This window comes from Aythya marila (assembly GCF_965140915.1).
Source record: "Aythya marila genome assembly, chromosome: 2".
Classification (NCBI taxonomy): domain Eukaryota; kingdom Metazoa; phylum Chordata; class Aves; order Anseriformes; family Anatidae; genus Aythya; species Aythya marila.
In genome coordinates, this window is record NC_139043.1 from 47,569,281 (window position 1) to 47,585,484 (window position 16,204).

At 38.7% G+C, this 16,204-nt stretch overlaps 1 protein-coding gene across 1 annotated transcript in view; it reads left to right on the plus strand.

Annotated features, from left to right (window-relative positions):
- The first annotated feature begins 4,388 nt into the window (after positions 1–4,388).
- Positions 4,389–16,204, plus strand: part of RECK (reversion inducing cysteine rich protein with kazal motifs) — a 55,657-nt gene continuing 43,841 nt past the window's right edge. Inside the window, exons 1-3 of the mRNA XM_082752561.1 lie at positions 4,389–4,520; positions 7,292–7,350; positions 13,240–13,314. Coding sequence (XP_082608687.1) covers positions 4,433–4,520; positions 7,292–7,350; positions 13,240–13,314 — 222 coding nt within the window. The 5' untranslated portion in view covers positions 4,389–4,432. The remainder of the gene's footprint in view (positions 4,521–7,291; positions 7,351–13,239; positions 13,315–16,204) is intronic.

Consider the following 16,204-nt stretch of genomic DNA (forward strand, 5'->3'; position numbering starts at 1 on the left):
ACATTAACACATTACTCCATTATACTCTTTATGGAGTGTACAAAGTGGTACAGAGAATAAAAAACATCTGACCACATAACATGAATGTAAATGTATCTTGGTGACATTTTTTTTTAGGTATTATTTTTTGTATCACCTTCTTTAACATGGTAATCAGGCTTTAATGATGCAGTTTTTCTACATCAAAGAGGATGAATACTGTTGATGTCTTCATCAGTCCACAATCTGTTTTTTAAATTATCCATTTCATAAACTCTGTTATCAAGAAGTGCATTTTTCTTCCCCCAGCATTCTTATTTGTAGAAAAACAGATATGTCTCTAACTCCATAACTGATTTCAAGGTTTTAAAATATAAACTGTCAGAAGACTTTAGTTTCAGATCACTTTCTCTATTGGGAAGACTTCACGATATAAAGCAGACAGATTTTTGATGGTACCTTCTATGAACATCAAAACCGCCTTCTTTAATAAACATGAGATCTATTTCAAATTCCTTTTCAAAACTTTAGAGTAGTTTATTTCCTTATACGCATGGATTGAGATAATCTTATTTACATCTTTATTACCATCAGAGTAAATTGTAATTAATTACATACTCCACACTTATTTTATAACTTTAAATTGTCTGTCCTTTCAAGGATATGCTTGATGTATTCAACATTATTTGTCTATAGCAAGACTTTGTGAACTCTGACATGCACCACATGCTTAACTTGCTTGAGATTAATTGCAGACATTTTATTTAGCATTAATGTACATCTTTTGGGGGTTTAATTTCAAATACGCAACTTTCTCAGTGTAACAGCACCTCACGTGCTGATAACAGTAACCAAACTTTGATTTGTATTTGTGTTTTACATTTTAATATAATTACTATGAAAGGGAATTAAAAAAAAAAAAAAAAAGTAACTTGAAAATAAACTGAACATTCTTATCCATTATTTGGAAAGCCAACTATTAAATGCTGACTGAGAATTGGAAAAAAAAAAAAAAAAAAAAGTAGCTAAGGTTTGCCTGAACAAAAAAGTTTAGGAGAACAAAATCTCTCTGAAAGAGTCTTTGTTATTGCAGTTTGTCCCTAGCCTGAAAAAAAAAGAACAGACAACATCCTCCTTTACCAGCTAGTGCATTGTTATGGATTGTTTTGGTTATGCTGGTCCCACAACTGGTAACAATGGCAGTTTGTGCATGGATACATCTGAGGTAGCTCTAAAGTCCTACCTAGTTCCAACAGAGAGATGGTACAGAACAAGTTTTAGTATAGGAAAGGCATTTAACAAGTGCTAAAACTCTGGCTCTGCACTATTGTGCAGGTATCTAGTTGTGGATACAGAGATTAGGCAAATTAATGCTAATTAGGATAAGTCTACAAAAATAAGCACCAATTCCAATTTTAAGGTTCAGATATCCTAAGAGTTACAGCAAAGCTTTTTTTTTTTTAAAAAAAATATTCATAGCTAAAATACAATGGTTTTAAAAATTATCAAGAGTAAAAATGCTACTGTCTTCTAGTAATGAGATTAAAAAGAGAAACAGAAGGAATCCAAGGTGAAAATGACCCTTCATCTGGTAAAGTACTGTCTTGAGAGGGGTGGCTCTGAAGTTCTTAAAAGATTGGGAAGCCAGTTTATGTATCTTCCCAAAGTAGATACGTCACATTAAAATATAGAACAGCATATTTCCAGTACAGAGAGTGCTTTGCTGTATTGATATATTATATGCCTTATTAACAATATGATCTCTCTCGGGATATAAGAAAAATGTGGCATCGTTTTACTTTTTGAGGTGATCTTGATCAAGTCAAATATTTTACAATAAAAATGTATGTTTTCGCCAGTAATTAAGATCATGACCACATCAGAATCTTCACTTAATGCTGATGGAGGCTTCAACATAAAATTTGACATTCAAAGTTTTAAATTTTTCAGCAATTTTTTAGGATAACAAAGCATGATTAAACACTGCACAGAGCAAAATAAAATGATCTAACCAAGATACTACAGAAAAAATAGCTGAATGAGTAGGGTTTGTCTTATCACTAGACTTAGAAAGTATGCAAGTATGCTGTCAGTATAATTCTAACAATCTGTTTTACACCAAGGCATTTATTTCAAGCCCCAAGATTCCACTTCTCACTGTTAGACATTGGGTAGGAATTATTTTGAAATGTGTTCTGTTTTAATAAGGTCCATATGCATCTTTTAACTGAAAAACAGTATTCTGCAGATTAATATCCAAGCTCCAAGGAACAAAAGTCCTTGCCTCCTGGAATAACTGGGTTAAACAATAGCCCGTTTTACGAAGTTGTGCTGCCATAACTGTAATCCTAATTTTTTAATCTTGTATTATTTCGAAGTTCAGTATGCTTCTTTAAAGTGAAGTAATACTTTCAGTGGTCTCAGTTACTCAGTCTTCTGGACCTGCAGATGTGTCTTGGTGTGAAAATCCAGAGCCTTTAAATTACCAGACATAGCAGCATGTCTTTCCTCGACCTGCTTGATTGTGGAATAGTTAATTATTATTGTTGAATGATAATTTTGCACTTAAATAGCATTGAGAGGAAACAGAATGCACAGCAATCCATGCTCAGCCACATCTGAAACTGACCCCAATAAAACTATTTAGCATAACTGGGGAAAAATCATCTAACTCGTTCAGACACCTTTGTAATTCAGTGAAACTAAACCAGCGTGCAATGGCCAGATTTTTTGGTTGGTTTGGTTGTTTGGTGTTGTTTTGTTTTGTTTTTCTTTTTTTTTTCTTTTTTTTTTTTTTTTTTTCTGTTTTTGGATCTGCTGCCATCTAGTGGCCCCATCGTGAATTATAAATGCTGAAATACGCAGCTAAAAACTAGCAGAATATGCCTTAGGTTTGGCATACGGATTTACGGGGAAAAACCTACCTGTTTAACATACATGTAGGCCCACTTACACATAAACGTTAGAAAAAGAGTATTATTTTTTATAGTCAGATTATATTGGCCGCTTTTCAGTTTCTTGAATTAACATCTACAGCAACAACTTTAATTTAACTTCAAATTAAAATACAATTAAGTGTGGTTTTATTTCTTATGGCTTTGTTCCATAATGTAGTATGATTTAATTATTCTATACTAGTGTATAAGCAGATGGATAAGATACAAAACTTTTTCACTTCATTGTAGCGTTCTCCCCTATTACCTTTTTTTTTTTTTTTTTTTATGAATTTGATACTGGAACTAAAGAGCACTCAGTTACTACAGATTCTCCAGGCTGTAAAAAACACAGAGCCATTAATAGGTTGGTGACTGTTCAGACTGTCTTCAGAGGAAGGAGTTAATTGGGATGATAGGCTAGAAAAAGGATAAAAGCAGTTTGTGAGGTGCTGTATTTTTCTGTGTTTTTAATTTTTTCCTGTACTGGCAGAGAATCTGATAATGGGATAGATAAGGTACTTAGCCAAAAAGTCTGAACTGTCAGAAGTCGGCCCATTTGCTTTGAAATGGTCAGTTTTCTCTGAGGCAAAAATAGTTTCCAGCTATGCAATGAGCAGTAGTTTAAATCTGCTTTCAATTCGTTGCATAAGAGATTTCTCTTGAATTCTAAAAAAAATAAAAAAAATAATAAAAAAAAAAAATGGGGGGATGTGATCTCTGTAGAAAAGTAAATACAGTTGTAAAGTTAAGCGTCCAACTTGTCTCCATTTCGGACTGAATCTCAATGGGTTATGCTGCCTTCCTGCTGCCAGGAATGGGAGCTTCTCACAGCTGAGGTACACCGGACTTCAGGCTGCAGCACTTATTGATTAACAACACAGTCTGAAGGAAAGGATAAAAAGGAGGGAAAAAATGCAGTCCAACCGAGCGTTTCAGGTTGTTTTGTGAAACCTATAGCTGTGCAAACACCGGCCTGAGTGCTTTTGGGTCAACTAGTTCAAGCAACGGCGCCCTAGGCTGCCAGTTTGTGGTGGGCTGTGAGCGGGATGTCCTCTCAGGTTTGTTTCTTCCCGTGTTGGGTGCCCTCTGTTTTGCGCTGTTCATTTCACTTCTCCCACCAGGTCACTGGATACCTGTGGTAACTTCAAGTCCATGTGGCTACACGGCATAGGCGTGTGGCGCTACACGGCAGGCTTACAACCACCGATTTTAAAATAACGGCTAGAAACGCAATCAATAACTCGAATATTAATAAACGCATTGATAACTCGGATATTAATAAACGCATTGATGACTCCACGGGGCACCAGGGAGCCGCGGCGTGAAGCGCCCTCAGCCGCCGCCCGCCGGAATGTCCGCGGCGGCCGGGCGGAGCGGGGCGGGGTGGGCCGGGCCGGGGGAGCCGCAGCCAATGGAGGCCGGCAGCGGCTGCGGGGGGAAGGGGGAGCCGGCGGCGTCAGAGCCGGGCGGGGGCTCGGTGGGGCTGCGGCGCTGCGGGGCGCGTTGGCGGCCGGGCCATGGAGGCGGCGGCCGCTGCTGCTGCCCCGTGGCCCTGGGCCCTGCTGTGCCTGGCGGCGGCACCGCTGCTCGCCCCCGGGGCGGCCGGTGAGTGGCGAGGCGCGGGGGGCGGGCGGGGAGGCGGCGCCGCGGGGACCCCGCTCGACAACATGGCGCAGGGGCGAGGCTGGCGGCGGGGCGGGCGCCGCGGGGTCGCCCCCGGGTTTGGGAGCACACGCATGTATAGTGGTGTATAAATCTATTTTAGTACATAGGTCGCGCTGGCCGTGCTGTCACGCGAGTGGAAAGTGTGAAAAATGTAATAGCGGAATGCTGAAAACCGCAATTGTCGAGGTGTTTGTGGGTGTATCCTATCGCTGCGCCATGGGTTTGATCGCCGCTTGTAGGGGAAAGGAAAGCTCTTCCTTGGTGGACCTGCTCGCATGGCTGAGGTAGCAGAGTTTATCAGAGAAGGAAGGGTATTCATGTGCACGGTGGTTGTACATTAATAAAATTTTGAATTTAAACCTGGAGATTTTTTAGTAAAAGTGGGGAAACTTGGAATGAGACAGAAAACGGCTGACTGAGAGAGAGAAGTTTTAAGATACTTCAGAAGAGGTTAACTAGAGGCAGAAGGGCAGAGCTCAGGAATTGTGTTTGGAATGAATATGGCTCGTACCTTGAATTTCTGGCTTAAGGGCGTTGCTTTTAGCCGGTTAAATTTGCTACTTATTTAAGATATCATTGCTTGATTAGACAGCCAGCATGGCTTCACCGAGGGCGAATCATGCCGGGCCACTCTGGTGGCCTTCTGTGATGGAGTGACTGCATCAGTTGACAAGGGAACACCAACCAATGTCACCTGTCTGGACTTCTGTAAGGCCTTTGACACAGTCCAACACGACATCCTGGTCTCCAGATTGGAGGGATATGGATTTGATGGGTAGACCGTTCAGTGGATAAGAAATGGGCTTGAAAGTTGCAGAGAGTGGTGCTCAATGGCTCTACGTCCAGATGGAGGCTGTCCTGGGACCTGTACAGCTTAGTATCTTTATCAACAACATAGACAGTGAGATGGAGGGCATCACCTTCAGATTTGCAGATGACACCAAGCTGAGTGGTGCGGTTGATACAACAGAAGGAAGAGATGGCATCCAAAGGGACCTGGACAAGCTAGAAAAGTGGGCCGTCGTGAACCTAATGAGGTTGATCAGGTCTAAGCGCAAGGTGCTGCATCTGGGTTGGGGCAATGCCGAACAGGAGTACAGACTGGGTGAAGAGCTCACTGAGAGCAGCCCTGCAGAGAAGGACTTGGGGGTTCTGGAGGATCAAAAGCTCGACATGAGCCAGCAGTGCGTGCTTGCAGCCCTGAAGGCCAACTGCATCCTGGGCTGCATCAACGCAGGGGTGGCCAGCAGGGGAGGGAGGTGATTGTCCCCCTCTGCTCTGCCCTTGTGAGGCCCCACCTGGAGCACTGCGTCCAGGTCTGGGGGCCCCAGCACAAGAAGGATGTGGATCTGTTAGAGAGGGTCCAGGGGAGGGCCACAAAGATGACCAGAGGGCTGATGTACCTCCTCCATGAAGAAAGGCTGAGAGAGCTGGGGATGTTCAGCCTGAGGAAGACAAGACTGTGGACATTGCAGCTTTTCAATACTTAAAGGGGGATTATAAAAGAGGTGGAGAACATCTTTTTGCTCAGTCAGATAATGACAGGAAAAGGGGGAATGGCTTTAAACTAAGGGGGGAGATTTAGGTTAGAGGTTAGGAGGAAGTTCTTCACTCAGAGGGTAGTGAGGCACTGGCACAGGTTGCCTAGAGAAATTGTGGGTGCCCCATCCCTGGAAGTGTTCAAGACTGGGTTGGATGAGGCCCCAGGCAGCTTGGTCTGGTGGGAGGTGTCCCTGCCCATGGCAGGGGGGTTGGAACTGGATGATCTTTAAGGTCCCTTCCAACCCGTTCTATGTATACATGATTAGGGTTTGTATAAAAGGAATTAAATGATCATAAGGTTTAGTATACTAATATTTCATTGTGATGCTCTGTGGTGTAATTGATAAGACTTGAAACTCAGCAGTGGAAATGATCCAGAAGGACTAGCCTTAATGTCTGTTAATTCATAATGGGAGGGTTACCAGCCACTACAAGCTAATGGACAAAAGGTCAGAAAATACTAAATAATTGAATGTTGTCCAGGATACTCATGAACTCAAATTATAATGGCACGTACAGTTGAATATATTCATTGGCACCTAAGCCAATGTGAATTCTCTTCATAGATTGGAAACTGAATTCTTAGTTCTTTAATGTAGCATTTACTCTCAAGATGAATTTACGTGATGAAAATTTTTTGAGATGTATAGTGAAACAAGTCAACACGAACTGGATTGAGCAACCATTATTTCAGTTTTTAAGTACAGCTTTCATTAAAGTACATCTGGTTAGGTGTTCTGTGTTTTTTTTTTAAATCAATTTGCTGGATATTTTTTTAATTATGAGCCTAACATATTTTCTCCATCACTTTCTTAATGTGCTTGCAATCCAGTTGTTGTATGTTTCTAACACCGAGACTTTGTAACAGGAACATGAAAGTGTAAATCAAAGCTTTTCACTTCAGTGAAACAGTAAGTGAAGTTTAAACTTGGTAGAACCTGCTCATAAATGTCAACTTGGTAACAAAAATTTCTCATGGTTGTTTTTTTGTTTGTTTGCTTGGTTTGTTTTTGTTGGTTTGTTTGTTTTTTGAAAGAGAATTCCTCATATTATCTGTGGATCAGATACAGTGACCCGATAGGCCATCAGCTGGGTAATTCTGTTCAGAAGTGATTGTTAAGTGTTTCAAATCTTTTAAACGTCTTATTCCCTTCCCTACTTTTCCATAGGCTTGTCTTGCTGTTACCATGCAAAGGATAACCTAATGTGCCGTGATGTTTGTGAACAGGTAAGCTCATTTTAAAATTTATCTGAGTTAAAATCATGCTTTTAGACAATTACGTAGCAAGATTAGTATTTTAAGTAAATGATCATCTATGTGTGAATCATGAAATGTAACATTATTGTTATTTAAATGAGAACATTAATGTTTAATACTGTAGTCCTCTTCCTTTTTGTCATGTGTTCTTCAGCAGGTTCTGTTGAAGTTGAGGAGACAGATACAAATTTGAGGTCAGGTTTTTGTCAAGAATGGATAAGCATGTTATGAAATGAGGGGGGTGTAGGTACGAAATTTCTGGATCATGTGGGTTTCCAAGTTTTGGAGAACTGAAAATGAAGAACAAAATGTTGATACTGTTCTTTCTTTTTCCTTGTTTTTCAGCTAACTATCTAAGATATTCATTATGATATATGGCTTTGTGAATCCACAAAAATCTATTCGTACTCAGTTCGTATGGTAATAACAAAGCCATTTATGTTAAATCCAAGCTTGGGAAATATTTTTCCTCAACTTAATATCCAAAAGTATAAATATATGTTGTACAGCTTTGTGTGCATATGTGTATATATTTACATACACAGACATTTTATATAAATAAAGCATACATATACATAGGTTTTATATTAAAATTGTGCCCTTGCATTATAGCTGCCCCTCTTTCTCGATTGCATGTTTTGAGGCTATTCAAGCCCTGAACCTAATTATGGTTAAGATGCTATTCATTTGTGATTATGTTAACAAAACTTCTAGGTTACATTGCTCTTCTTCCTTCCTGATATATTTATAGAGTAAAACCATCTAGGCCAAACAAGGGGGTCTTGTGTCTCTTTGCATAAAATATACTCTCAAGTCCTGTAATTATTCTTGCAGCCCTTCCGGAATAAATTTATTTCCTTGAATACTGGTAAACAAAACTGTAGATTGTATCATAAGCAAAAGCCTATCACATGTTTAACACTCTTCTTACAGCTGTTTCCATTTGGCAGATTTAGCAGCTGCACTGAGAAAGCATTTGGAATAATCTGTCCAATTCTTTCTTTTGTTCCACTGACTTGAAGTTCCCAGTTTATCACATGAATTCCTGTTAGCTCTTCAAAGAAAGGCCTTGAGCTTTTCACTGTCAAATTTCATCCTAATTATGCTATAACACTTCTAATTAGTATGTAGGGTTTTCTTTGTGGTTGGTTGTTTGTTTGTTTTATTGTTTTCTGAGTTATTCTGATCTTGGCTTATCCGGATGATATCTGTCTATGCAGATGATCACCATGTTCAGAGTCTTTGTAGTGAGACGCTTATAACAAGTCTAAGGCAGGGTCATCCCCTCGTTCCATAAAGAGGTGTCTTAGATCAGGTTGGTGGTGTACTTACTGTGAACGACCTTTTGATATAGGCTAACAAACTAGCTGAAGGGGCGGTCTGCTATTTTCCTAATGTTTTTTGTGTTCTTTTAACTATTTTGTCTTTGTTGAATCCATCTTGGAATGTGTTATTTGGAATAGGTTGCCCAGAGAAGTTGCAGATGCCCCATCCCTGGAAGTGTTTAGGGACAGGTTGGATGGGACTTTGAGCAACCTGTTCTAGTGGGACGTGTCCCTGCCCACGTCTGGGACGTTGGAACTAGATGATCTTTAAGGTCCCTTCCAACCCAAACCATTCTGTGGTTTGATACTTACTTCCTTGTCTTAAACATAAAATTTGTGGGATGAAGGTTTATGTACATGGGGTGGTAACTCTGAAGGTAAAGAGTCGGCTGAGTGATTTGCCTTACTTCCATCCATCCAAAGCCCTTTTCTAAAATATTTTTATGGAGTTGTTGCATTTTGTGTGCCACTGCATGTACCGCCATGACATGATAATGTATTTAAAAAAAAAAAAAAGCTTTCCTCTTGGACATGCTAGTTTGAGCCATAAAATACTGAAGTTGCTTGCCAGACAGGGTAGGGCAGGCCTGTATTCAGTATTTTTATTTTTAACTAATGCTTAGGAAATGCCAACAACTATAGGTGCAGTGACAGGAGTCTGGGAGTTAATACATTTCTTGCAGAGAGGTCCAGCTGGAGGTTCGGTTATAATGCTTGAGACTGCGTATTGGTTACGTCCAGCAGTGCAATCTCTGGTACTGCGTGGACCAAATACTCAGGACATGTTGGAGGCCTTGACACAGGTGGAACTCTTGAGGAGCAATGTGGCCATGCAAGCCTTGGACTACAGGGAAAGTCCGGTGGCTTGCTTTGAGTCTACAGCACGTAAAACTGTCGAAGTCATGCTCTGGTCCGCTTCCTGAACTGTCAGGTGAAGGATTTGAGGATAAAAGCATTGCCTCAAAGTGGACAAATGTGAGTGAATAAAACTCTTCATAGAGACCCTGCAAGAGCAATAGCCTGAATCATGCATTGCATGGAAAGAAAGATGGCCAGAAAGTATGCTTATTGGATACTGAAAGTTCATGACTACTGATAGGAAGAAGTCGCAGGAGGTTTGTTTTAAGGGAAAAAACTTCCACACTTGTTTGGTCACTGGATGTTTGTTTGCATGGACACCAGTGATATTATTGAGAGAGGCCTCACATGGATAAAGAGCAACTACAGACACTTTCCTGCCTGCTAAGAAAAAAAGACTTGGGTAGGACTAAGGAATCCTGCTAAGTACTACTAGTTCAACTGCTCTGAGTGTCACAGCCTAAAAGGTTACCTTGCCTGTGGGCATGTAAGAGGTAATAGTGAGGTCACAGGATTCCATAATACACAAGGACATGGAGACTGCTTTATTTCCTAAATTTCATTACTTCGTTACAGATTACTACAAATCACCAATAGCAAGTATCCTTATGATTAATAAAGCAAGTATATATCAAGTTATTACAAACTTGTTGCCAGAAAGCATGTGTTTTATATTCAGTAGTAGCAGTAATTGTTAGTAGTAGCAAATACATCTTAATATTAAAAGCTACTACAAACTTATCACTAGTAAAGTAGCAAATACACATATAAGTATGTATATATATGGTATATGCTGTTATGTATACTATTTTGTATTTTGTTACATGTACCAAGCATTTGTCAGATAAATCCCAAAAGTGGAGTCAATTGAAAATGGACATTCGGAAATGATCTGTGTCACTGAGTTTGGAGTCAGCCAGGTGTCTGCAGCAAATTTTTTTTATTAAAAATTCTTTAAAAATATAATTAAAAACTTAGTTTTAGTATCCCTTTGTTTGGTAATTATTTGATTCAGTCTGTTGGATGCTGTGTCAAGGAATGAGTGGGCCTGTCTTTATTTAATTAACTTTTTTTTTCCTAAGCTTATTTCTGGGAAGTTTCGTGATGATACAGTCCCTGGCAGCATTCATCTATGTACCAGTCCAGAGGTTTTATCTTCTTTCAGGCATGAAAGCAGTCCATCTCAGTCCTCAGGAAAACAAATAAATGTTTCAGGAGGCTGGCTTGGCTAAACAGTGAAGTCAAGACAGAGGTGCAATACAGAAAGGTAGTATACAAAATGTAGAAGTAATGTGGAAGCAGGGAAAGGTTATAAAGGAAGAACTGAGAAACTTTGCCGAGGCACGTAAGGGCTATATTAGGAAAGATAAAGCTCAGTTGGAATTGAGATTTGCAAAAGATACCAAGTGATAGAAAAAGTCCTACCTCCTATGGCAGTAGTTAAAGGCTGAACAAAGTAAAATGTGACTTATTGAATGCAGTTTATTTAGGGCAATTTAGTGTCAGCAAACACAGGTAAGGCAGAAGTACTGAATGTCGTCTTTTCTGAGTTTGTCAATAAGATCTCAGAGGCCCCTATGCATACAGAGGGGATTCAAGGTGGAGAACTGCCAGGATTGAGTAAGGGTTGAATCAGGAATTGCTTGAGGGAAAATTTGGCCCATACAAGTCCGTGGGACAATCTGGATTACATCTGAGAGTGTCATGAGAGTTGGCTGGTGTCACAGCAAGGTTGTATACGCTATATCATATTTGAAAGGTTGCAGAACAGGAGATGACCCTGGTGACTGGAGAAAGGCAAACAATGTGCCCGTCTTCTCCACTGCCCTCACTCCAGAAGGAAAAAAAAAAAATATGGAAGGAAAAAAAAGGAAAAAGAAAAAGCCAAAGGACTGTTTGCAATTCAGGAAACTCGTAATCATGAGATCATAATCATAAGATCATAGACAGAGTTCTCCTGAAACACATTTTTGGGCATGTGAAGGGTAAGTCATGCCTGTAAAACTTGCTTGCTATTGATAATAGCTGGATTTCTGGATGAGAGGAAAGAAGTGGATGTCATTTACAATGACTCAGGCTTTCAACACTTTCTCCCTCAGTATATTTCCATCCATTTTAGGATATGATGGCTTTGATGATGAAAAGATAGTTGAGTTAAAAAATTGTTTAGATGATTGGGCTTAGATGATAGAAGTTGAAATGGGTCATATTTTACCTGCAGGCCAATAAGAAGGCCAGTAAGACCAAAGGGGGTCTATGCTAGGACTTGTCCTATTTAACATCTTTATTAATGACCTGGAGGAAGCAACAGATTCACTCTTGTTGAGTTTTCAGGTGATACCAAACTGGGAAGAAGAACTGATAATCTCAAAGGCAGTACTACCTAATATCCAGAGTGACCTGGACTGATGGAAGGAATTGACCAGCAGGAACTATATGAAACTCAGCAAGGAAAAATGCTTGTGTTTCTTATCAACCAATCTCAGTAGCAGCTCCACCCTCCAGTGGAGTGGACAGTTCCCAGTTTAGGACTATCTGTGTACTTGCTGAGGATTCTTTCTGACACTGGAAAAGCTATTAAACAGTATTGGTGTAAATCCTGTTTTATTACCACTTGAAAGTGGTATAAAGAGTTCACTTAGGTGTTGAACAGCAGACCGCCAATCTTTGAGACCTACTGTGCAAATAGTTTGCCACCCACCTTATAGTTCACCTGTCTCATCCATGTTTCACTCATTTGGCTCCAAAAATACTATGGGAGACCACGCAAAAGTCTTGTTAATGTCAGAATAAACAACATACATTGTTCTCCACTTTTTTTTTTTTTTTCCCACTGAATCAATCTTTTTGTTATAGGAAGCTCTCAGGCTAAATTTGCACTTGGTGTGCCTGTGCTGACTATTCTCAGACACCTTCTTGTTCTTCAGGTGCTCCGACATGGCTTTCAGGAGAATTTGTTCCATAGTTGTCTTGAGAGGTAGGGATAGGCTGAGCAGTCTGTAATTCCCTGGATTGTCCTTGCTTTTCTAATGGATACACCGTTTGCCTTTTTTCAATAATTGTGAGCCTTGTCCAATCAACACGATTGTTCAAAAATGATAGCAGGCTGCTTTGCAACTATAGTGGCCAGCCTTTCAGTATCTTCAGTTGCACGCCATCCAGTTCCATGAACTTCTAGATGATCTATTTGCTTAAGTGATGCTTAACTTGATCTTGCTTAACTATTCATTCCTTCTGTTAATTTTACTTTTCATATTCTGTAACGATTTATTTTTTTTCCTGGAAGGAGTTTAATTGTCTGAGATCATATAATATTTAGCAGAAGATTAAGTAAATATATCATGTTTTGATACATGGGACATAAATTCTGTTTTTCACACTGCCTATTCAATAGAAACTTCTGGATTGAAGAGTTTGAGGACAAAATTCTCATTCACTTCCAAAAAATAAGTGTCATTCTTAAAATAAAAAATAAAAAAAAAAAAGTTCATTCATAAAAAGTGCAACATATTTGGAAGACTACAAATATATAAAAAAATCTTAACTTCGTTGTTTACATGTTAACTGTTAGCAGAAGTTGTCAACAAGTAGACTGTAGTGAAACTAAAAAGGAAGAAGTCAGTTGAATAAAGTGTTCAATATGTGGTTACATCTTTCTATGTCTTGTTTCTAACAGATATTATCTTCTAAGAGTGATTCCCGTTTGAAGCATTTACTGCAGCGAGCACCTGAGTATTGTCCAGAATCAATGGTAAGGCTTGGTAGTTTTAAATTAAAAACTAACAAAAGATTAATTTTATATTAACAAATTTTTGATTACACAAGCTAAATTTCAAATTAACTTGTAGAGTTATTTTCATTACTTTCCGAGTTTTGAGCTGGTATAGCCTGTATGTGTGTCTTCAGATGTTTTCTTCCTTGTTTTAAGGGCTAGAAATTTTCTTAAACTGCAGTTAGATCCTCAAGGTAGGATTTCTTTATAAAGTTTTCATATATTACACTACTTGGTGTTCATGTAAGCTGTGAAATCCAGTGAAAATCTGATTTATAGTGTGAAAATTTGAGCTGGGTGACTGTCACTTGGAAATTGATAGCAGTGGCTTAAATTGGATCATGTGTTCCAGCTTGTGTAGGAGACAAAGCTGGCAGGTGGACTAACTCATGGAATACCCTTATAGCTGCGCTGAATGGTTTATGGGTGTTTCTGACAAGCTGAAGTAATGCTTTTGTTGAATAAGGAAGATTACAGTTTCCTAGAAGTTCTCTAATATATTCCAAAAAAAGAAATAAAAAAGAAAGTAATTTGTTTCCTATATTGGTGATTTGAGGATTAGACGAATGCTGTCATTTATATTCTTAATACTGGAATTGTTTATTCTTAATTCTTCCCACTTAGTAATTTAAAATATTTCAAAATGTTTGTTTTTGTTTGGAAGTAACAAAAATTACAAGAAAGAAATAAGACCTTTCTAAAAAAGAATAGATGGATAGATTATTGACTCTGAGGAAAAATCCATCTAGCATATACCCAACCCAAATGGGCAATGTGTAGTAGTAAATCTGCGCGTAGCATTTTGCAGGCTACTTTGCAAGAACGTTTGCTTATAGATCCTTTCCTCCCGTGTGTCAAAAGTATTTTTTTAAAGGCTTGTTTTCTGTGGATCATCAGCTGTAAGGTCTTGGTAAGTTATAGGCAGACAATGGTATGAGTAAAATCTGTGGCAGGAAGGCATAACGAAGTAGTGTATAGAATTTGTTTTGGTACTGTTTCTCTTTGTAGTTTATCCCCTGATAGGAAGAGTAGGATTTATCTGTTCAACCGATTTTTTGGAGACAGCACTGGAGAGTATCTGAAAGGAGGAAAATAATTGATACAATTTTTTTGAACTCACAATAATCATCTCTATAACTGGCGAGTTTGCTGTTAAGTGTGTTATCTTAATATTGCTGCACTGATATTTTTTAACATTTTAAAAAACATCCAGATGTAAAATAGTTAACTATTGCATTAAGTTAACAGTTTGCTGTTTTTAGATTCCACCCCACTCTTTTAAAAGGTGTTGTAGTGACAATCCACAGAAGAGTGGATAGGTTATGAATTTAATCGGCCTATTTTATAGAGCATTGACGTTGTTCTTTCAGTTAATATGATAGAAGGGGTTTTGCCTGGTATGAAGTAGTGCACTGATTGCCAGAACAAGAGAAGACCATCTTCTCATGAAATAAAGGAAATCAATTGAACCAACAGAGTGTAACTAGTAGAAGTGGCAGATCTTTACCTTTTTCTTTTGAGGTGACTTTGACTCTACTCTTAGGTGGGAAGCTCCCACAAATACAGAAGAGGACAGTTCTAGATGATTAGGTACAGATTAATTTTAACTTTAGAAAGTCAGTAATTCCTGTGGTGACAGTCATTGCATGACAACAGAGACAACTTGCTGTTTGTGTGGTTGAGTTGAATTTTTCCTTTTGTCTTGAAAGACATGTTTAATGTTATTTCATTTAAAGCCCCTTAAGACCTGTCACTTGCCTTCTTAGACCAAATAATTTTCCTCTAATTCCATCTAATTAAGGTTCTCCAAGTGCTTGCTCAAATAAGTTGAATTCAGTTAGATTGTACTGAAATACATGTAATCCTTGAAGAGTTGCTTGTACTCATGTCTTTTTTAACTGCGATATTAACAATCATGTTGTAAGACTCCAGTTATAGGACACTTACCATCTAACATAGCTTTTAGTTCTTTCAGCTTTCTAACACAGCACACCCACTGTAACATGTAGTTGTTTCCGACATCGGAACTAAAATTCTTACCTTAGATTGAATCCTTCCTCTGCTGCCTAAACCTCCATCTTCCAGGACATCTGTAAATTTATTGGAGAGATAACAGAACTACCTGTGGCAGACCAGCATCTGACCTGAGAGTTCTTTATACTAACCCCACTGTAAAAAAAAAAAAAATAATAATAATAATTCCCCATAGTCGTTATTTTGGCTGAGTAGTCTTTTGGTAATACCAGTAATGAGGGAGATGGCACAAGAACTCTTCACCATCTGTTTTTTTCTGCCTTCTCCCCACCCCACCAAAAAAAAAAAAATATATATATATATATATATATATATATATATATATATATATGTATATTTACATAATTCTTATGCTTGATACCATCAGCCACTTAGGTCATTTAGCAGGACAAGAAATGTTTTGGGATGAGGAGAAACCTAGCAGATCCAACTTTCCCTGAAGCTGCCTATCTCTGGGGAACCTTAGAACTTCTTTGTTTTATTTTGCGTACGGCTTGATTTTGTTGTTTAAAATAAATGGTGGAAAAGAGTGATAGGGTAACAAGCTTCTCAACATGTCTTGGTCCAAGATAAATCTTTCCCTTTGTCTAAACAGTTGCTTCTTGGTTCTATAAATACTGGAATACTGGTGGAAAAAGTTGACTACCTAGCATAGGTGAGGTAAGCACAGTATGGTCTACACCTACAAAGATGCTCCTATTGATTAGATGTTCTGAACATGGCAGTCTTCTTGTCAAAGTAAATGATATATAGGCTGGAAGAACTCTTGAAACTGAAAATACTATTTTTTTTGTCTGTTAGAAACTCTTCTATTTTGTAGACTTACTTTTGCTTA